Source organism: Dendrobates tinctorius, unplaced genomic scaffold (assembly GCF_039654945.1).
Source record: "Dendrobates tinctorius isolate UK_male_01 unplaced genomic scaffold, ASM3965494v1 ptg000060l, whole genome shotgun sequence".
Lineage (NCBI taxonomy): Eukaryota > Metazoa > Chordata > Amphibia > Anura > Dendrobatidae > Dendrobates > Dendrobates tinctorius.
This window is the reverse complement of record NW_027361728.1, coordinates 16575148-16598248: the sequence shown is the minus strand read 5'-3', so window position 1 is coordinate 16598248 and position 23101 is coordinate 16575148. Positions and strand designations below refer to the sequence as shown.

General features: G+C 43.3%; 1 protein-coding gene across 4 annotated transcripts in view; it reads right to left on the bottom strand.

Moving 5' to 3' along the window:
- MCF2L2 (MCF.2 cell line derived transforming sequence-like 2) overlaps nt 1–23101 on the bottom strand; it is a 474009-nt gene that overhangs the window by 332249 nt on the left and 118659 nt on the right. For all 4 annotated transcript variants that reach the window (XM_073578748.1, XM_073578751.1, XM_073578750.1 and 1 more), the window contains exons 6-7: nt 17959–18075; nt 13019–13168 (exon numbers count right to left, since the gene is read on the bottom strand). In XM_073578748.1, the coding sequence (XP_073434849.1) occupies nt 13019–13168; nt 17959–18075 (267 nt within the window). The remainder of the gene's footprint in view (nt 1–13018; nt 13169–17958; nt 18076–23101) is intronic.

The following is a 23101-nucleotide window of genomic DNA, read 5'->3' as shown; positions in this document are numbered from 1 at the left end:
CAATGCCATTTGCTGTCCCAATGATATGGAGAGCCTAGAGATCATGTAACAGATTGCTACTTCTGCCTTACAAATGTAACAGGGTATTCAGCAAAGAACAAGAAATCAATAGAATATCCTAATCTTCTTTCAGACATAAGACTAGTGCCACAAGATGAAAGTCTTTGTGCTCCAAAGCCATCCAAAGTATGGACAATGGAGGACGAAGATGAACTAACAATGTCAGTGGAAAATGAAACTGCTGCAGACCAAGACTTTGAGCCTTCTACATCTAATCCACATCTGTTCAGTCAAGCTGATCTGAGTGACCTGGTGAGAGATTTGAAATTGTCAAAAAGGGAGGCAGAATTATTGGGATCAAGGCTACAAGAATGGAATCTCTTATTAACAGGAACAAAAGTTTCTGTTTTTCGTAGTTGTCAAGAAGACCTTAATCAATTTTTCAACCATGTCGACAATTTAACCTTTTGCAACGACATCTTGGGGTTGTTTGGTGCTCTTGGATGCGAACATGACCCGAAGGAATGGCGGCTGTTCATTGACTTGTCAGTTTTAAGTCTGAAGGTCTGAAGGCTGTTTTACTACACAACAGAAATATCTATCCTTCTATACCTATTGGACATGCCGTACACATGAAAGAAACGTATGAGAATATGGAGTTACTGTTGACCCACATTAATAGAAATTATAACTGGAACATATGTGATGATCTAAAAGTTGTTGCACCTCTTGGACTGTAGCTTGGATATACCAAGTATTGTTGTTTTATTTGTGAGTGGGACAGTTGTGCACGAGAAATGCACTATTTCAGAAAGAACTGGCCACTCCTTGAAAACCTGGTTGCTGAACAGAAGAATGTTAAACATAATCCTCTCGTTGATCCAGCAAAGACATTTCTCCCTCCTTTGCATATTAAACTTGGGCTTAAGAAGAATTTTGTCAAAGCAATGAACAAAGAATCAGAAGCCTTTTCTTACTTGCGAGAGAAATTTCCAAGAATAATTGATGCGAAGATGAAAGAAGGTATTTTTTATTGGCCCACAGATCAGGGATATAATGAATGACAGTAGCTTTGACGTTTTTTTGCAAGGTGCTGAACAAGTGGCATGGACAGCCTTTAAAGATGTGACCTTCAACTTCCTTGGCAACAGCAGGGCATCAAACTTTGAACAACTCGTGGACAACATGCTCACAGCATATCATTTGATGAAATGCAATATATCACTAAAAATGCATTTTCTACATTCTCACTTGGACTTTTTTCCAGCCAATCTTGGTGCCGTTAGCGATTAAGACGGTGAAAGATTTCATCAAGACATTGCACTGATGGAGAAAAGGTACCAGGGAAAGTGGAGTACGTCAATGCTGGCTGACTATTGCTGGAATCTTATTCAAGAAGCATCTGACACAGATTTTAAATGAAAATCGTCTGCAAAACACTTTTGAACAATTTCTTTGGCTACTGACATCTATGCACATGTATGTAGTGTCTCGGACATCATAATGTAGACTATAAACGGTTGATTCTTAACCCCTTACTGCCAGCTGACGGAATAGTACGTCAGCTGGCAGTATACCCTGCTTTGAGGTGGGCTCCGGCGGTGAGACCACCTTAAAGCTGCGACATGTCAACTGTTTTTAACAGCTGACATGTGCCCGAAATAGGCGCGAGCGGAATCGCGATCCATCCGCGCCTATTAAGTACTTAAATGCCGCTGTCAGACTCTGACAGCGGGCATTTAAATGCATTTCCGGACGCCAGTCCGGAAATACGCGCAGCGACGACCCCCGTCACGTGATCGGGGGGTCATCGCTGCATTGCCATCACAGCCAGAGGTCTCCTCGAGACCTCTATGGTTGTTGATGTAAGATTGCTATGAGCGCCACCCTGTGGTCGGCGCTCATAGCAAGCTTGTAATTCTGCTGCATAGAGGTGATCTGAGCATCACCTCTATGTAGCAGAAGTGATCGCGCTATGACAGCTTCTAGCCTCCTATGGAGGCTATTGAAGCATGCCAAAAGTAAAAAAAAAAAAAGTATTTAAAAATATAAAAAAATAAAAGTTCAAATCACCCCCCTTTCGCCCCAATCAAAATAAAACAATAAAAAGAAATCAAACCTACACATATTTGGTATCGCCGCTTTCAAAATCGCCCGATCTATCAACAACAAAAAAAGAAGTAACCTGATCACTAAACGGCGTAGCAATAACAAAAATCAAAACAGCAGAATTACGTTTTTTTGGTTGAAGCGACATTGCATTAAAATACAAAAACTGGCAATAAAAAGAACGTATCTGCACAAAATTGGAATCATTAAAAACGTGAGCTCGGCATGCAAAAAAATAAGCCTGCACCCAACCCGAGATCACAAAAAATGGAGATGCTACGGGTCTTGGAAAATTGAGCAATTTTTTTTTTTAGCAAACTTTGGATTTTTTTTTCACCACTTAGATAAAAGAGAACCTAGACATGTTTGGTGTCTATGAACTCATAATGACCTTGAGAATCATAATGGCAGATCAGTTTTCGCATTTAGTGAACCTAGCAAAAAGCCAAACAAAAAACAAGTGTGGGATTGCACTATTCTTGCAATTTCACCGCACTTGGATTTTTTTCCTGATTTCAAGTACACGACATGGTAAAACCAATGGTGTTGTTCAAAAGTGCAATTCGTCCGGCAAAAAATAAGCCCTCACACGGCCATATTGACGGAAAAATAAAAAAGTTATGGCTCTAGAAAGAAGGAGAGCGAAAAATGAAAACAAAAAATTGAAAAAAGCTCTGGTCATGAAGGGGTTAAAAACCTTACATGATACAGACTTTTGGAGCACATATTCGAGTTCAGCATATAAAAATCTAGAAGATACAATAAAATTTTCTCAGGGGACATGAACTTCCCTGAAATTTGTTATGCAGTGTTATTGAGGATGTTATTCTTAGGTCATTAGAAGAATGGAGGGCACGGGAAGGTTCGTAGACTAAGACAAGGGAGGAGATGTAAGGTGATGCTGAACCATGGAGTGCTTTGTGGGTGAGAGTGATAAATTTATATTGAACTCTAGAATGGGTGGGTAACCAGTGCAATCACTGGCACAGGGTAGAGGCATCGGTGTAACAGTTAGTGAGGAATAAGATCCTGGCTGCAGCATTCAAGACAGATTGGAGAGGGGAGAATTTATTAAGAGGGAGGCCGATTAGTAGAGAATTACAATAGCCAAAACGAGAATGAATAAGAGCTACAGTAAGGATTTTTGCAGAGTTGAAAGTAAGAAAAGTCGAATTCTAGAAATGTTTTTCAGGTGTAGATGACAAGATTGAGCCAGTGATCGGATATGTGGGGATGAATGAAAGATCTGAATCAAGTATGACCCGAAGACAGCGGGCATGTTCAGTTTCAGATAAAGGGATGACATGATGTTGACGTGATGTTGGAGACAGCAGTAAGACAATCACTGGTGGTTTGTAACAATGCAGGCGTAGAGGTGTATAATTTGGTGTCATCAGCATAGAGATGGTACTGGAAACTAAATCTACTAATTGTTTGTTCAACAGGGGCAGTATACAAGGAAAAGAGGAGGGGGCCTAGGACTGATCCTTGTAGAACCCTGATAGTAAGAGGAAAAGGAGAGCAGGAGGAGCCAGCAAAAGATACAGTGAAGGAGCGGTCAGAGAGGTAGGAGGAGAACCAGGAGAGAACAATGTCCTTGAGGCCAATGGAGCGGAGCATAGTGAGGAGGAGCTGTCGAACGCTGCAGAGAGAGCCAGGAGAATCACCAAGGAGTAGTGACCATTAGATTTAGCTGTTAGTAGATCATTAGCTCTACCCTCGCCTACTGTATTATCACCCATCCCTTGAAGATTGTGAGCCCTCGCGGGCAGGGTCCTCTCTCCTCCTGTACCAGTTATGACTTGTATTGTTTAAGATTATTGTACTTGTTTTTATGTATACCCCTCCTCACATGTAAAGCGCCATGGAATAAATGGCGCTATAACAATAAATAATAATAATAATAATAATTAGAGGCTTTAGTGAGGGTAGTTTCAGTAGAGTGTAAAGAGTGGAAACCAGATTGTAGCGGGTCAAAAAGAGAGTGATCTGAGAGATAGTGGATTAGATGGGAGTGGACCAAGCATTCCAGGAGTTTAGAGATGAAGGGAAGATTAGAGACAGATCTATAGTTAGCAGCACTGTTTTGGTCAAGGGGTGTTTTTTTAAGTAATGGATGTATGCTGGCATGTTTAAATGAGGAGGGAAAGATACCAAAAGAGAGGTTGAATATTTTTGTTAGGTGAGTGGTGATATCTGGGGAAATGGACTGTTGGATATGTGAGGGAAATAGTAGGGTGAGAAGATGCAAAGAGACTGATCACTTCTTCTTCCATGACTGGTTCAAAGACACAGAGTGAGCTAGATGAAGTGGGAAAGGGAGAACAATGCACGGTATGAGAGGATTCTTTTCGGAAATTTTAAAGAAAAAATTGGACACATCGTCAACGCTGAGATTTGTGGTTGGAGCCTGCACTCTTTGAAGTGTCAAAGAGACGTTTAGGATTGTTGGATAGTGAGGGGATGAGGGTGTTGAAGTATGTTTGCTTGAAGAGGTGAAGGGCAGAGTTGTTTATTTTAAGTATAAACTTATCATGAATTAAATCTTTGGCCACACTGGATTTTCTCCACAGACATTCGGCGCACTTGGAGCACTGCCGTAGGAAACGAGTTTACAGTGTGTGCAAGGGTTGTCGACATTTGTGCCAAGTTATTCTACGTATAGGAAGTGCAGCTTCATACAGGGCAGGTATAATTATATAAGTGTGGAAATCGGGGGTGCCCTGAGAGGGGTGACAGTTCTTGACAGAGAATGAAAAGTTGTGGTCACAGAGCGTGAGAGGGGAGTTGTGTTATGATGAGTCACCGAAGGAGGAAAAAACAAAATACCAGCTAAGTCCAGAAAAATCATAGAGGTTGGCAGCTATCGGATTGCAGACCCCTGGACCTATCCACAACAACTAGCAGTAGCCATGGGGGGTTCCTACGGTGCCCTAGACCCCTCGAACACAGCCGGAGAGCTACATAGCCTAAAGACAGAAAGGGGGAAAAACTAAACTGCCCCAGAGCAGACCCCAAAGCAATAGGCAGCCCACAACATATAATGACGGTGAAGCAAGAAGAAAACACTAACACAGATAGAAAGATAGGTTGAGCAAATGATGGGGCCCAAGCTAACTACATAGGACAGGATAGGAAAGCTGCTGTCTGCCATCCGCAAAAACCCTATCAAAATGAGCCAACCGACTGATAGGAAAAACAGGCCCTGAAGTCGCTAGGCTTCAAAAGACTATATCAGCACTCAGGTATATTCTGAAGACAGAGCAAAAGATCAACAGATCAGAGACAAAAATGGAATTCAGCTCACCCCCGGCCGGGGATGGCAGAACTCCCAAAAAACAAGGCAAAACAAAAACAAAACTGAAGAGTACAAAGCAGAGCAGAAAAACTTAGCTTTGAGATGCAGGAATCACACTGGTCTCCAAGAATCCAGCAGGAAAATCATCAGCCAGGAAGAAGGGCGTCGGCAGCCTTATATCCAGTCCTCAATTCCAGCCACCCAGTCATAATCTAGCTGCCCAGGTGTTTGATAATCAGCCTCACTACCTTCCTTCACCAGAGGAGGGAGTTCATCAGACCTCAATAGTGAAGGGAAAAATGAACTCACAACAGTACCTCCCCCTTGAGGAGGGGTCACCGAACCCTCATCCATGCCACCAGGGCGATCCGGGTGAGCCCGATGAAAGGCATGCACCAATCTTTCAGCATGAATATCAGAGGCAGAGACCCAGGAATTATCCTCCTGACCATAACCCTTCCACTTAACCAAATACTGGAGTCTCCGTCTAGCCAGACGGGAATCCAGTACTTTCTCTACCTCATATTCCATGTTACCTTCAACCAATACATGGTCTGGAGGTGCCACCCCCGAACAACAGGTTCCAACAAACCTCTTCAACAAAGATTTATGGAACACATTATGGATTTTAAATGTGACAGGAAGAGCCAAACGAAAAGAGACCGGATTAATAATCTCCACAATCTTGTAAGGTCCAATAAATCTAGACTTAAACTTAGGAGAAGCCACCTTCATAGCAATATTTTTTGATGATAACCACACCATATCACCAACCTTAAACTGGGGACCAATGGTCCTATGTCGGTTGGAAAACCGCTGGGCCTTTTTCTGAGAGAGAGATAACTTATCCACCACTTGATCCCACATCTGGTGCATTCTCTCCACCACAGTGTCAACACCTGGGCAGGCAGAGGATGAAACCCAAAGTTACAAACAAAAGGTGACATCAAAGTGGCAGAACTAGCCCTATTATTTAAAGCAAATTCGGCCAAGGGCAAAAATGAAACCCAATCATCCTGATCAGCAGAAATAAAACATCTCAAATATGACTCCAAGGTCTGGTTTGTTCTCTCTGTCTGCCCATTGGTCTGAGGGTGAAAAGCAGAGGAGAAGGACAACTGAATTCCCAGCCTGGAACAGAAAGTTCTCCAAAATCTAGACACAAACTGGACTCCTCTGTCAGATACAATGTTCTCAGGAATCCCGTGCAAACGAACCACCTGTTGTAAAAACAGGGGCACCAACTCAGAGGAAGACGGCAACTTAGGGAGTGGTACAAGATGAACCATCTTAGAGAACCTATCACAAATCACCCAAATAACAGTCATCCTTTGAGAGACAGGCATATCAGAGATGAAATCCATTGAAATATGGGTCCATGGCCTCTTGGGGACAGGCAAATGTTGTGAGTTCATTTTCCCCTTCATTACTGAGGCCCGAGGAACTCCCTCTTCTGGTAAAGAAAGGTAGTGAGCCTGATTATCAAACACCTGAGGCTGATGATGATGACTGGCTGAGTGGAGTTATGGACTGGATATAAGGCTGCGGGTGATTTCTCTGTGGGATCCTTGGAGACCAGTCTGAATTCCTGCTCCTCTAAAGCTAAGTTTGCTGCTCGGCCTTTTGCTTTTGTGCTTTGACTTTGTTTTGCTTTGTTTTTCTGGATTTCTACCATTCCCTGCTGGGGTGTGCTGAATTCATTTAGCTCTGTCTTCTGAAAATACCTGAGTGCTGATTTAGTTTTTGAAGCCTAGCTGCTTCAGGGCCTTTTTCATATCAGCTTGTTGGCTTATGTCTTTGATAGGGTTTTGGCAGATTGCAGACAGCAGCCTTCCTGTCCTTTCCTATCTAGATAGTTGCGGGCCCCGTCTATCTTTCTGTCTGTGTTAGTATTTTCATCTTGCTTCACCGTCATTATATGTTGGGGGCTGCCTATTGCTTTGGGGTCTGCTCTGGGGCAGTTTAGATTTCCCCTTTCTTTCTTTAGGCCTATGTAATTCTCCAGCTGTGATCGAGGGGTCTAGGGCTTCGTAGGAACCCCCCACGGCTACTGCTAGTTGTGTTGATAGGTTCAGGGGTCTGCAATCTGATAGTTGCCAACTTCTCTGGTTTTCTGGACTTAGCTTGTATTTCTGCTTTTGCCTCCTACGGTGACTCATTCATAACAGGCAAAGGCATCAACAACCCACTAGAGCGAGAACACGATTTAGACCGGGAGCACGTCCCACAGGACTGCACAAAATTCCTGACATCACGAGACAAGGAGGGCCACCAAAAAAACCGACTCACCAGATCTCTAGTACCAAAAATACCTGGATGACCAGCCAAAGCAGAGCAATGAACTTCAGACATCACTCTCTTCTTCCACTGGTCAGGAACATACAACTTTCCACTGGGACAACGCTCAGGTTTGTCCTCCTGGAACTCTTCCAGAGCACGTCTCAAATCGGGCGAGATGGCAGAAAGAACTACCCCTTCGCCTAAGATGGTAGCAGACTTGGTCACCACAGGAGAATCAGCAAAGAAGCTCCTAGAGAGGGCGTCTGCCTTGACATTCTTCGTTCCAGGAAGAAAAGAAACCACAAAATCAAAACGTGTAAAAAACAAGGCCCACCTAGCCTGTCTAGGGTTCAAGTGCTTAGCCGACTCTAGGTAAATCAAATTCTTGTGGTCAGTGAGGACCACGACTTGATGCTTAGCTCCCTCCAACCAATGTCTCCACTCCTCAAATGCCCATTTCATGGCCAACAGTTCCCTATTCCCCACATCATAGTTACGTTCAGATGGAGAGAACTTTCGGGAAAAGAAAGCACTGGGATTCATTTTAGATGTTACAGGATCCTTTTGGGACAAAACAGCTCCTGCACCAATCTCAGAAGCATCCACCTCTACCTGGAATGGAAGTGAGACATCAGGTTGCCGCAAAACCGGCGCGGAGGTGAATCTTCGCTTCAGCTCCTGAAAGGAAGAAACAGCCTCCGGAGACCAATTTAACACATCAGCACCCTTCTTAGTCAAATCAGTCAATGGCTTGGCAATACTAGAAAATTTTGCTATAAATTTCCGATAAAAATTAGCAAAACCCAAAAACTTCTGGAGGGCCTTCAAAGAAGTGGGCTGAACCCAATCGTAAATGGCCTGTACCTTGGCCGGGTCCATTTCAATAGTTGACGGGGACAAAATAAATCCCAAAAAAGAAATCCTCTGTACTCCAAAAAGGCATTTAGATCCTTTGACATACAGAGAATTCTCCCTCAAGATCCGGAACACAGTCTGAATATGTTCCACATGAGAATCCCAATCCTTGGAAAAGATCAAAATATCATCCAGATAGATAATCAAAAATTTATCGACAAAATCTCGGAAAATATCGTTCATGAAGCACTGGAAGACAGAAGGGGTATTAGTGAGCCCAAAAGGCATCACCAGGTACTCAAAATGTCCCTCCGGAGTATTAAACGCCGTCTTCCATTCGTCCCCATGCTTAATGCGAATAAGATTATACGCCCCCGAGGTCAAGCTTGGTAAACCAGCAAGCACCTTTAACTCTGGAGAATAGATCAGAAATCAGGGGTAACGGATACTGATATTTAACAGTAATTTTGTTGAGGGCACGATAATCAATAAAAGGTCTTAATGATCCATCCTTTTTGGCCACAAACAAAAAAAACGGCACCTAAGGGTGACGAGGATGGTCTAATATGACCCTTCTCCAACGCCTCCTTAATATAGGATCGCATAGCCTCGTGCTCGGGTACAGATAAATTGAAGAGCCGACCCTTGGGAAATTTACACCCCGGGCTCAGTTCAATTGCACAGTCATAACTCCTATGAGGAGGCAGGGACGCAGACTCATTCTCACTAAATACATCATAAAAGTCCGCCAAATAATCAGGAACATCATGCGACTGAGGAGAGGTGGAAAACACCGGAGCCTCACTAAAGGCACACCGACAACCCCAACTCACCACAGACACAGATTTCCAATCCAAAACTGGATTATGAATTTGTAACCAGGGAAACCCCAGAACAATAGTATCATGCAGATTATGCAACACCAAAAATCTGCAATTTTCTTGATGGTCTGGGGTGACCCGCATTACCACCTGGGTCCAAAACTGAGGTTTATTTTTAGCCAAAGGAGTAGCATCAATCCCCCTCAAAGGGATAGGCGTCTGCAGAGGTGTCATCGGAAATCCACAACGTTTAGCAAAATCCAAGTCCATTAGGTTTAGGGCTTCTCCCGAATCCACAAAAGCCTTGGCGGAAAATGTGGACAGGGAGCAGATCAGAGTAATAGCCAGAAGAAACTTAGGTTGAACACCCCCAACAGAAAACGTGTGTGCAAAGCGTTTCTCTCGTTTAGGACAGACAGAAATAATATGCAAGGCATCTCCACAGAAAAAACACAACTTATTACGCCTTCTGAACTCCTGACGCTGCTCTCTGGAAAAAACTCTATCACATTGCATAGGTTCAGACATTTGATCAACAGGTGGCAACACTTCTAGTGCAGCTTTGCGTTCGCGCAAACGCCGATCAACCTGAATGGCTAATGACATAGAATCGTCAAGACAAGAGGGAACAGGAAGTCCCACCATAGTATCTTTTACGGCTTCTGACAACCCCTTCCGAAAGAGAGCAGCCAAGGCATTATCATTCCAGGTAGTAAGTACTGCCCACTTTTGGAATTTTTGACAGTACAATTCTGCAGAATCACGACCCTGGTTCAATGCCAGCAGGGTCTTTTCAACCTGATCAATGGCATTAGGTTCGTCATACAACAACCCCAAGGCCTGAAAAAATGCGTTCACATTAGTCAGAATAGGATCATCTGGTTTCAAAGAAAACGCCCAATCCTGGGGATCGCCACGCAGCAAAGAGATGACAATTTTAACCTGCTGCGCGGAGCTCCCTGACGAGTTAGGCTTCAAGGCAAAAAATAATTTACAATTATTTTTGAAATTCAAAAATTTAGACCGATCCCCAAAAAATACATCAGGTGTAGGAATCTTTGGTTCAGCAGCATGTGAATGAGCAAGGTAGGCGGAAATTCCCCGCACTTCCGCAGCGAGCTGCTCCACACGATCAGACAATTGCTTTATCTCCATTGAGAGAAAAAAAAAAAATTCCCCCTACGGCCTCAGAGATATAGAGGAAAAAATATACACACTTTTTTTTTTTTTTTTTTACAATTCTTTCCTGCTGTTGAGTACCCTAGAATCTGCGGTATGGCGTGTGATTCTGTTATGAATGAGTCACCGTAGGAGGCAAAAGCAGAAATACAAGCCAAGTCCCGAAAACCAGAGAAGTTGGCAACTATCAGATTGCAGACCCCTGAACCTATCAACACAACTAGCAGTAGCCGTGGGGGGTTCCTACGATGCCCTAGACCCCTCGATCACAGCCGGAGAATTAACTAGGCCTAAAGAAAGAAAGGGGAAATCTAAACTGCCCCAGAGCAGACCCCAAAGCAATAGGCACCCCCCAACATATAATGACGGTGAAGCAAGATGAAAACACTAACACAGACAGAAAGATAGACTGAGCAAAGACGGGGCCCAAAACTACCTAGATAGGAAAGGACAGGAAGGCTGCTGTCTGCAATCTGCCAAAACCCTATCAAAGACATAAGCCAACAAGCTGATATGAAAAAGGCCCTGAAGCAGCTAGGCTTCAAAAACTAAATCAGAACTCAGGTTTTTTCAGAAGACAGAGCTAAAGGAATTCAGCACACCCCAGCAGGGAATGGCAGAAATCCAGAAAAACAAAGCAAAACAAAGTCAAAGCACAAATGCAAAAGGCCGAGCAGCAAACTTAGCTTTAGAGGAGCAGGAATTCAGACTGGTCTCCAAGGATCCCACCGAGAAATCACCCGCAGGGCAGAAGGGCGTCGGCAGCCTTATATCCAGTCAGTAACTCCACTCAGCCAGTCATCATCATCAGCCTCAGGTGTTTGATAATCAGGCTCACTACCTTTCTTTACCAGAAGAGGGAGTTCCTCAGGCCTCAGTAATGAAGGGGAAAATGAACTCACAACAGTCCACCACCAGAATGCAGCTCTCCTCCTGAATCGCTGCCACCAAGCTCTGTCAGAGCTACAAGGAAATCCCCTATGATTCCTTTCACACCAGGGCTAAGACAGTGCTGCAAGGAACGCTCTCCAGCTCCTTCCTCCACCAAGGATGGTTGAAATGAACACTATCACCAACAGTGATTGCAACACCTGTGACTCTTTTATAGCAGAGCCAGCAATCACAGCTGCATTATAATCATGTGCACTTAACTAAAGAAACTAGAGTGCAATGATGCTCACCACCACCGGGGGGGCAAACTTAGAACAAACGACACCACAGTGCAATAATCCTAATGGCCACCGGGGGCAAAAACCAACCTTAAGCACAGCTTAGGAAAAAAAAAAGGTTACATGTGCTTTATATGTCATGATCCAGCATGGATCATGACAGTTTGTAGCTACCATACATGTCTAGGTTCTTTTTTGCTTAAGTGGTGAGAAAAAAATCCCAAGTTTCTAGAAAAAAAGTCACAAATTTCCAATACCTGTAATATCTCCATTTTCCATGATCTTGGGCTGGGTGAGGACTTATTTTTTGTGTGCTGAGCTGACGTTTTTATTGACACCATTTTGGTTTAGATTTTCTCTTTTGATCGCCCGTTATTGCATTTTAATGCAATGTTGCAGCGACAAAAAAACCTTGACTCTGGCGTTTTGATTTGATTGATTTTCTCATTATGCCGTTTAACGATCAGATTAATTCTTTTTATATATTGACAGATCAGGCAATTCTGAACATGGTGATACCAAATATGTATATTTTTATTGTTTTATTTTGAATGGGGCGAATGAGGGGTGATATGAACTTTTTAATTTTTTTTTATTTTTAAAATCTTTTTTTTTTTTACTTTACACTTGCTTCAATAGTCTCCATTGGAGACTAGAAACTGCGATTATCTGATCACTTGTGCTACACAGAGCAGGACTTCAGCCCTGCTCTGTGTACCAGAAATGCTCGCTTGCTATGAGCCGCGACTGCTGGACAGCGCTCATCACTATCCGGCAATGACAACCACAGGGGTATTCTGCAGACTGTGGGTTGTCATGCCAACGCTTCGGTAACCCAAGGTCATGTGACATGGTAGCCGATAGGCGTGATTAGGTTCGCGCTTCCGGCATGAGCATGATAAATACCGTTAACATGTTAACAGCCGCAGGTGGATCTTCATTCCACTCGTGGCTGTTAGGGGCACATAGGAGCCCGCAGCAAACGGGGACATCTTAGACATAACTATACGTTTAAAGTTGTAAAGGGGTTAAATGTCTTACTTGTCTCCTGCCCTGTCTAGCTGCCAAGATTAACTGCAAGGCACTTCTTAAAAATGTACTTGGAGTAAAATGTCAATAAATGCCCCCTGTCTAAATGCTTCCCCAAAGCTATGTCTGAATATATAGGAGGTTTGTTGGCCACTTGTGTTATATGAGTGCGCTCCTGTCCCCGAACCATGCTACCTTTACACAGTCTGACAGATCCACGTTATGAGGTTAGTAATACAATAAAGTGTATTACAAAGAGAAGTAGATGCAGCACCTACTTTCAGCTTGGTCTGATGCTCCGTATGTGACAAGAGTAGCTCCTCTGTGCAGATGACATCATTGGGGAGTTCAGTTTCTGCCAGGCTGGTTCCAAATGTCTGCAAATTCTGGGCTGTCGTTTTCACAACTTGAGCAAAGCTCTCAATGGCCTGTTTTAGAAAATATATATCATGGTATGTGAACTTACCTGGAACACAGATGCAGTTCTCACATATTTACATGGCGTTTGACAGACAGCAGAGCAGGAACAGAGAAACGAAGAATAGTCCACATTTCCTGCAATCTTTTTCAGCATCTCTGCTGCTACATACAGATTACACTCAACAACAGGCAATGAACAGTAAGTTAGACAGAATAGAGACACCAAGGGGCTGCATATTGGGGTAATTTTTCAGGTTGAAAGAGAACCTATCACTCTGAAAATGCCATGCAACCTGCAGGCACCGAGCAGGGGAGCTAAGCAGATTGTTATATAGTTTTGTGATAAACGCATATAACCTGTGTTTTAAACATTTAAACCTCTGCCCTTTCTGTGTTTTTTTTTTTTTGGTCCAGTGGGCGATCTTATCAATGACTGATGGCTTTCTTTGTATAGGTTTGTATAGCTGTCAGTCACTGATAGAACCGCCCACTGGACAAAAATTCCCAGAAAGAGCAGAGGTTTAAATGGTTATAATTCAGGTTATACCTAATCTTTTCTCACAAAATGATCAATGTGCTCTTCCTCCTGCTCTATAGCATGGTGACTGCAGACTGGACTGAAATTTCAGAGTGACAGGTTCCTTTTAAGACTACATCATTTTGAAAAACAAAATGATTTGCAGATAGTCTGGTTAGCACATCATCTATCAAACACTGTTGGGGTGCACATAAAGTTTTAATTAGCTGTTAGTACAAGCTACTTACTAATGAAATGGAGCTTTTGGTGAAACAGTTAACATAGTGTGTAAAAGAGAAATTTAAAGTGTTACAGTGCAAAGAATCTTGAAAAAGGGACATTTTAGGAACAAGATGTGGTCAATGATTAGTTTAAAATGTCTGAAAAGGGAAGTGTAACAAAAGACTATATATGGCAATTATATGTATTATAGGGCCTGGACAAATCATAGCAAGGTGACAGAGTTTCTCAGCCCTGCTTCATTGCTAAATCTAAAAACTCTGATTGTGTTAGAACTGCTGCACCAAGATGATATATTGCTGAATTCAGGGTCACTTTGCATATATCAGGGGCAGACATACTGCATGTGCAGCCGATGCGGCTGTACCAGGGCCTGGAGCTAGAGTGGGGCACCTGCAGGGCAGCTAACACTGAGGGCAATCTGACCTGTTTATCCAGCTCTGAGGGGCCCCTGGCCAGATGCAGCTTCACTGCCTACAGGAGAAAATGGCAGCGAAACGGACCTGCATGGATCCATCCTGCTTCCTGCCCACGCTTCCTATCTGACACAGCAGAGTGGCTAGATGACATCATCATTCAGAGCGTGACTGTTTCAGAGAGAAAGCTGCCAGCGAGGAAGATGCTGTGAGAGATGAATGGTGCTGTGTGTGTGTGTTTGTGTATGTGTGTGTGTGGTGGAGAGGGAAATCATGGGGGTTAAGGAGAGGGCAATTATGGGGGTTGTGGGGGAGAAGGCAATGGTGGTGGTGGTGTTAAGGACAATTATGTGGGTGATGGGGAGGAGGCAATGATGGAGGTGGTGGAATGGGCAATGATGGGGGTGGTGGGGGAGAAAGCAATGATAGAGGTGGTGAAAAGGACAATGATGGGGTGGTGGGGGAGAAGGCAATAATTGAGTTGATGGAGATGGCAATGATGGGGGTGGTTGGGGAGAAAGCAATGATAGAGGTGGTGGAGAAGGCAATGATGGAGGTGGTGAGGGAGAATGCAAAGATGGTAGTGGTGGAAAGGACAATTATGATGGTGGAAAAGGCAATGATGGGGGTGATGGAGGAGGCAATGATGGGGTGATGGGGAGGAGGCAATGATAGAGGTGTTGGAAAGGGCTATGATGGGTGTGGTGGGAAGAAGGCAAAAATGGAGGTGATGGAGAGGGCATTGATGGGGTGGTGGGGGAGAAAGCAATGATGGAGGTGGTGGAGAAGGCAATGCTGGTAGTGGTGGAAAGGACAATGATGTTGGTGGTGGAAAGGGCAATGATGGGGTTGGTGGGGAAAAGGCAATGATGATAGTGGTGGAAAGAACAAAGATGGGAATGGTGGGGGACGAGGCAATGCTAGAGGTGGTGGAAAGTGCAATGATGGGAGTGGTGGGGGAGAAGGCAATGATGGGATACAGGGGGGGAGGAGGATGATAAGGGTTGTGGGGGATTGGGATGGGAAGAAGGGGGACTTATAATTGACTTACGAACAGGGGAATGAGGACGTTAGATATGGATGTAAAATGAATTTAGTGACTGAATAATTTCTAATATTGGGAGTCAGAGATTATAGGTAATAGGGGACACAGTTTTGCTTATCACTTTATATTTTTACCGGTGCGTGGCTAATAGTATATTAATGGTGGGGTACATATCTATATTCGGGGGGGAGACATATACAGTATGTATACAATGTATGTGACCTTGTTATTTTCAGGGCTGAGAAGATCGTGACAAGATGATTCGTGGCTGGGAAATGTCGACATGAAGGTCTGACCAGATGGAGAAGAAACAGGAGAAAGCGGCTCTAATAAGACGAGACACCAGCAGTAAGTGCCTGGATGTAGATATTTTTCTGTATCTGCACTGTGTGACATGGAGTGATAATTTTTTTGTAAAATCTTTTATTCTACATTCTCACATTTATGTGAAATGTCTGTCTGTTACAGGGTTTTTTTTATCAGACAGCACACGGACTCAGAGTTTTATAGGTCTATTCACACATACAAGAAAATCACGGCTCTGAGAATGAGATTCGTAAGGGTCAGAGAATGTTCTGTTCTGATCCGATTTTGAGGATCAGAATAGGACATGCTCAATGCGTCTGTAAAAGCAGTCAGCACACCAACACTGCACACAGGTACAGGGATGTAGCCTTATTATGTTAACAGCCTCTTAGTATATAGTGTACTCACTCATTATGTCTAACACAGTCCCTTAGTATATAGTGTACTCACTTATGTATAGCACAGTTTCTTAGTATATAGTGTACTCACTTATTCTTTATAACACAGTCCCTTAGTATATAGTGTACTCACTTATTATGTATAGCACAGTCCCTTAGTATATAGTGTATTCACATATTATGCATAGCACAGACCCTTAGTATAGTGTACTCACTTACTATGTATAGTACAGTCCCTTAGTATATAGTGTACTCACTTATTATGTATAGAGCAGTCCCTTAGTATATAGTATACTCACTTATAATGTGTAGCACAGTCTCTTAGTATATAGTATATTCACATATTATGCATAGCACAGTCCCTTAGTATATAGTGTACTCACTTATTATGTATAGCACAGTCCCTTAGTATATAGTGTATTAACTTATTATGTATAGCACAGTCCCTAAGTATATATAATGTACTCACTTACTTTGTATACCATAGTCTCTTAGTATATATAGTGTACTCACTTATTATGTCTAACACATTCCCTTAGTATATATATAGTGCACTCATTTATTATGTATAGCACAGTCCCTTAGTATATAGTGTACTCATTTATTATGTATAACACAGTCTCTTAGTATATATTGTACTCATTTATTATGTATAGCACAGTCCCTTATTATATAGTGTACTCACTTATTATGTATAGCGCTGACTTTAGTTACATAGTTTTCTCTTTTATTATGTATAACACCGTCTCTTATTAGGTACCATCCTTTCTAGTTATATATGGTGCTGTCCCTTATTATATAGCTTCCTCTGTTGTTATGTCCAGCACTGTCTCTTACATAGTGTATTCTTGTTATTTTTGTTATTCACAGCGCCCTCTTTTATTACATAGTCCTCTATTGTTAGAATATGAAATGACTGTTGATGGAGCAGTCGGTGACCAGACGACCAGTCCATCAGCTCCTCCGTTAGAAAAGAAGTTTTCCCATGCTCCATCAGCTGCCAATGCATTATACATCTAATAAGACAGGACGGTATGTAATAAAGACAGGGCTCTATATAATCTGATATGTAAGGGACAGTGCTGTACATAACAAAAGAGGGCACTGTGTAATAAGGGACGGCAATATACATAATAAAGGAGACTATGTAATATATATACATGTATGCATATATATAGCTCTGTCACCATGAAAAGAGGTGGGCCCAGACACATTTCTTGCACAGGGGCCCCAAGCTGTCACTGTCTTCCCCTGGCCTATATCATACTGCGCTCGGGTAAAGTAGCAAAAACCTGCTGACAGATTCCCTTTAATATGTAATCCTGGTCTTACATGTCGCTGTAAATGCAGGCTTTTCTATAACATAACAGCAAAACACTTGTACCTATATGCAGTTTTGACATGGTTCTGCAGTAGAGCAGCTCTTCATCATGTTCATCACTATTGCTTGTTCTATAATGGAGTCCCCACATAGGCCTATTCATCAATGCTTGATTATTTCATCCTCTCTAGCAGGGTAATTTCCCATCTTTTGAAGGAATATACCAGACTGTGGCTGAGAAAGCTCTGAAGTGCCCATACAAGTGCTGGGCCTGTGCATTTTAATTACGGTACCCTAAAGTTCAATCTGGTGGACTTCAGATGCACTAAAATCTCTGATCATTAGTTTCAAACCTGATATTGTTAACTTGCCTATGATCCTTCAATATGAGACAGCTTTGACAATTTCAAAAGTAAATGGTAAAATTTGTATTGATGTTTAAAATAAATAAAATTGCTGTTAAAATTGTTTATACTAAATGTGACGTATTACTATTGTTGAAAAATTACTTATTAAAAAATTGCCAGCCAATATCGCTGGATAATTATTACTTACTGTTCTATGCTGTATCCACTGACCATGGCTGTATTCCAAGGTGCCACCCAGTTCATTGGTTAACTGACTTTTGTCAATGTATCCATGAAGATCCGAGACCGAATTAACCATAATAATCTATAATTTTTTGAACAAGGAAAAACATTATTACATATAATTATTCTACTAAATCTATACACACAAGAGACATATGTACAGAAATGTTGAGCATGAAAATATATTAAATTTAATTTGGAAGTGGATGTGAACTAAATGGTGATGTTTTCTCCGAATCATGAATGTGACTTGCACGGCAGTGGAACACTGTAACTAAACAGTCTATGATGATAATGATGACAAGTGTGATGTTGGGCTGTTTACCGTGGCAAGATGAATGGTGGCAGGGTCAGAGGCGAAGGGAACGCTAAGATGCAGCTGAAACTTGTCACACCATTATGAAAAAATACAGAGTGTGGACCCTAAAAAGAGTTTTGGCAGTATTCTGTGTGCAGTGAGCACCCCATCTGCTAGGATGCAGGTGAGGAACAGTCTCTGAACAGGGCTTTAACCTGCAATTGACTACTGTGGATTAATATGTTGCTGTTTCAGTACCTACAGTAGCTTGGATGTAACCAATTCCCATTCTGGAGACTGCCTTGTAAGGAGAGTGACATTGATCAAAGTGTTTGGGGTCAATACGCGGCTGCAGTGCAGATGTCTGTGAGTAGAGCCTGGCGCCTACAGCCAGAAAAAGAGCTGTACCCTTGGCCTGACAAAAGACAGAAGGCTCGAAGCCTGTGACATAGCAGCAACAGCCACATTTTATCCAACTAAAGACAGTTCGAGCCATGTGCCTCTCAGCCTCTTCTGTTATTGTTAACTGAATTTCTAAACATTTGCTGCAAGTGTCAGCACATTTTGCATACCAAATTTTTCACTAGTGTTGTCTTCTTTTATTGATGCGCCCTACTACTATTGGAGTGATTACCACAGAAACTCTCGGATAGCTCCCAGTATTATCTTGTTGCAATATGAAAGGAGTTAAAGCAATACACTAGTATTTTTTTATTTTCCTGCTGGAGTGGTTTCATTAATTTAAGTTCCCTTGCCCCTAGATTGATACTTACCAGCCACCATGTTCATCTGTTGTCAACGCCGTTCCGGTCATCTTCAGCAGGTTGTGACCTGCCAGATCGCTCCAGTTTTTGCTGGGCGAGACGGAGGTCACTCCTCAATTCACTTCTCCAGTTTATGAGAGTGAGAACGAGGCACTTATAGACTTACACTGAGAGCCTGTGATTGTTACTTCTGACTACTGGTCAGTCAGTAATTGCGGCCACAATATGTCGGACTGGAGAAGTGTCGGGAAGAGGTGAAGATGTCAGCTGATAAGTATAAGGCTGTGTGCCCACATAGCGATTTTTAAGCGTTTTTGCCGCGATTTTTGGCGCGAAAACACAGCAAAAATGTTTAAAAATCGTGTACAGAACGCCCCCCATGCATTCCTATGGCATTCTGCACATGCTGTGCTAATGCTGCGCTTTTTTCCGCGGCGGAATCGCATCGCGGAAAAAATCGCAGCATGCTCATTCTTTTGTGCGGAATCGCAAAGAATTGCCGCAATTCCACACCCATAGGAATGCATGAGAATCGCTTACTTCCCGCATGTGGCTATGCCCACCATGCGGGAAGCTAAGCGTCTCATGTCCGGTTGGTACCCACGGTGTGGAGGAGAGGAGACTGTTCTCCAGGCCCTGGGTACCATACCCCTGTAAAAAAAATAAAAAATAAAAAATCGGGGTATATTTACCTTCCGGCGTCCCGCGCTGCATTCCCGGCCTAAGCGTTCCCAGTAATGCCTTGCGGCACGGTCCTGTGAGACGTAGTCTCGCGTGACTCTAGCGGTCTCGCGAGATCGCTATAGCAACGCGAGACTACGTCATCACAGGTCTCGCAAGGCATTACTGGGAACGCTGAAGCCCGGGATGGCAGCGCGGGACGCCGGAAGGTAAATATACACCAATTTTTTTATTTTTTTTAGCATTTTAACATTCTATCTTTTACTATTGATGCCGCATAGGCGGCCTCAATAGTAAAAACCCGGTCACACTTGTCAAACACTATGTTTGACGAGTGTGACCAACCTGTCAATCACTTTCCAAGCGATGCTTCAAATCACTTGGAAAGTGCTTGAATATCGCACATGAAAATCGCGGCAAAATCGCGATCATAATCGCGGTAAAATCGCATTGAAATCGCGTGGAAAAAACCGCGCGATTTCTGGGAAGGAGTCCGGTCTTTGGTGTGCGTTTTAACACGCAACATGGGCACATAACCTTAGACTAGGTTCAAGGAACTTAGCTTAGTGGCACTACTCCAGCGCAGAAATAAAAAAAAAAAAACACACTTGAGTGGTGCTTTAATGTCCCAGAACTACTGTAGAAGGCAACAGAGTGAACCACTGAACCAATTGGACCCATATAACACACACTCGGAGAATGTGAAACGGACTAGTGATAACATCCTTAGGAAGTCTACTAGAAGATAACCCTTTGTGAAGGCATACACCCCGGCTGACTCTTAGGCTGGGGTCACACAGCTGTCGATTCTTTCAGGTGAGAGAATCGGGCAGACTAAGTGTCATTTTATTGTAATCTGATTCTCTCACATGAGGGAATTGCAGAACAAATGATAAACACGGAGAAGTTAGTTTCTTGATATTCTCCATTGTCTGTGTCATCCGAGTGCAGTCCGACCTTTAACACACATTCATAGACTTGTATGGGGCGCGTGATCCGATTACCAGATGCACTCACAGTATGTGGATCTGCACTGCTTCACAGTGTTAGGGACGGCGGAACGCACTAAATATTAAATAATAGAAAGTGCGTTCGCCGCCCGGGGTCCACCGTGCAGTAGGTGTTAAAACCGCTGCTAGACAATAGCAGACGCGCTATATGGCGGTACAGCACACGCGGGTTATAACGTCACCCGATGTGCGCTGGGCGTACTCTGTTGATTCACAGAGTCGCTTAAGACATGAACATAAATGCCGAGCCTGTTGACCTCACAGAACTCAGCGGAGTGCACGCACGGTATGTGGTCATAGGACTAAACCCAAGACTCAGGGCGACGTCCGTCTAGACCTACCGGGCGTGCGGCATCGCTACCGCGGATGCCAACTAGTGCTGCTACAGCAGCGCGGCGACTGACCCAGCCGCAATGCGACAGTGCCCAAGAGGGGCGCACTGTCAGACGCTAGTACTGTGGAGAATGTGCCGTGTGGCCAGTAAGTTGCCACTGACTGGCACTGACGCTATAACTAGATCCCTATACGCACTCGTAATATCAGAGGGAGGGGAATCTTAATGAGTCATTTGCAGTCCATACATCCATCACCATTCACACAGTAGCAATTAGAGTCTATACTAGCGCATAGCCGTGCGCTTCCGGGACCTTCCAGATCTCTGAGATGGACCATTATGATCAGGAGAAGGACCTGAGCACGTGACTCCCTATCTCCAATGGGAGATCGTCTTGTGAGCATGCCCAGTAGCATGACGAGAGGACTTAGCCTCTGGAGTGGCTTGCTGCAGGACCGCCTGCGCTGCTATTGCTGACCCAGAGGTGGCAGCAACAACCAGCCCTACAGAGCTGGTCTGAGCAGAGCGTCTGGAACGCCGAGATTGCTGTGCAGGCTCCTGAGCATTCGGTGGAAAATGGGAGACCGCTGGATGCAAGGCTCTGGATTCCCGCTGTGCAGCTGCAGGAACCCAACGCCTAACACACAGTATACTATTGAGCCGTGTGCTATCCAACAAAACACGCTATACGCTAGCGTGAACAAGCCTTTATGGTCCCAATGATAAATGCCTCAATGAGGCAGGAACTGTTATCTTCTGTTCAAAGACAATCAGATGTTCCCCATCCAAAAGTGTATACTACTTATCAACTATGCAGATTTTGACGATGTGCTGATAGTATTATTCATTTTTATTGCACCATTTATTTCATGGTGCTTTACATGAGAAAAAGGGGCAGACAAAGACAAGTACAATAAACATGAGCAATACAAGGAACACATAAGTACAGGAGAGAGGACCCTGCCCGCTAGGGCTCACAGTCTACAATGATATACAGAAAATTTCCAGATTTTGCAGATCTCAAGTACAGGTAGGATGTGCTGAAGAAGGAGATGATTAGATAGCTCATATCTTATATTGATGAGAATTAAATGGCCCAGGAGAGACTATGCACGTGAATAAGGTAATAACCAATAAGCAGCAAGATTTCATGTATGACAGGTCTCGTCCAACCAACATACTTAGCTTTAATGAGGAGTTAAGTGCTAATCTGAATGTTGGTCATGCAAATGATGTGATACGGACAAAAGTATTGAGACACATTCCTCCTACAGGAGCTTAAATGACATCACATTCTGAATCCATAGGTATTATTACTGGGTTGGTCCCCCTTAGCAGCAAAAAACGGCATCCTTGCTTCAGGGAATGATTTCTACAAAATTTTGGAGTATGCTTGTGGTAAGGTTTGCCCATTCATCTATAAGATCATTTGTGACGTCAGACACTGATGTTGAATGAGAAGCTCTGGCTCATAATCTCCATTTCAGTTAATCTAAAAGATGTTAGATGGGGTAGAAGTCAGGACTCTATGTGGTCAGTCAAGTTTTTCAACAGGAAAACTATCCTAACCATGTCTTTATGGACTTTGCTTTGCGAACTGAGCACAATCATGTAGGAACAGAAAAGGACCTTCTCTAAACTATTCTCACACGCAAAGTTTAAGAACAAATAAATGTGTAAAATGTCTTGATGTGTTGAAACTGTACTAAGCGGCCTATGCACACCCCTAAGAAACAATCCCATAGCATTGTCCCTCCTAAGCCAAACTTTACTGGTGACTAAATGCTATACAGGCTGGTAACGTTGTCTAAAAGCTTGTCCATTAGCATACCCTACATATAACATGATTCGTCACTCCACAAAACATGTTTCCTCTGCTCCAGAGTTCAGTTGTGTCATGCTGTACACCAGACATCTGGTACTTGGCACTGTGCTTAGTGATGTAAGGCTTGCATGCAGATGCTCAGCCATGGAAACCCATACCATAAAGCTACCTATGCACATTGTTTTGCTGATATTAA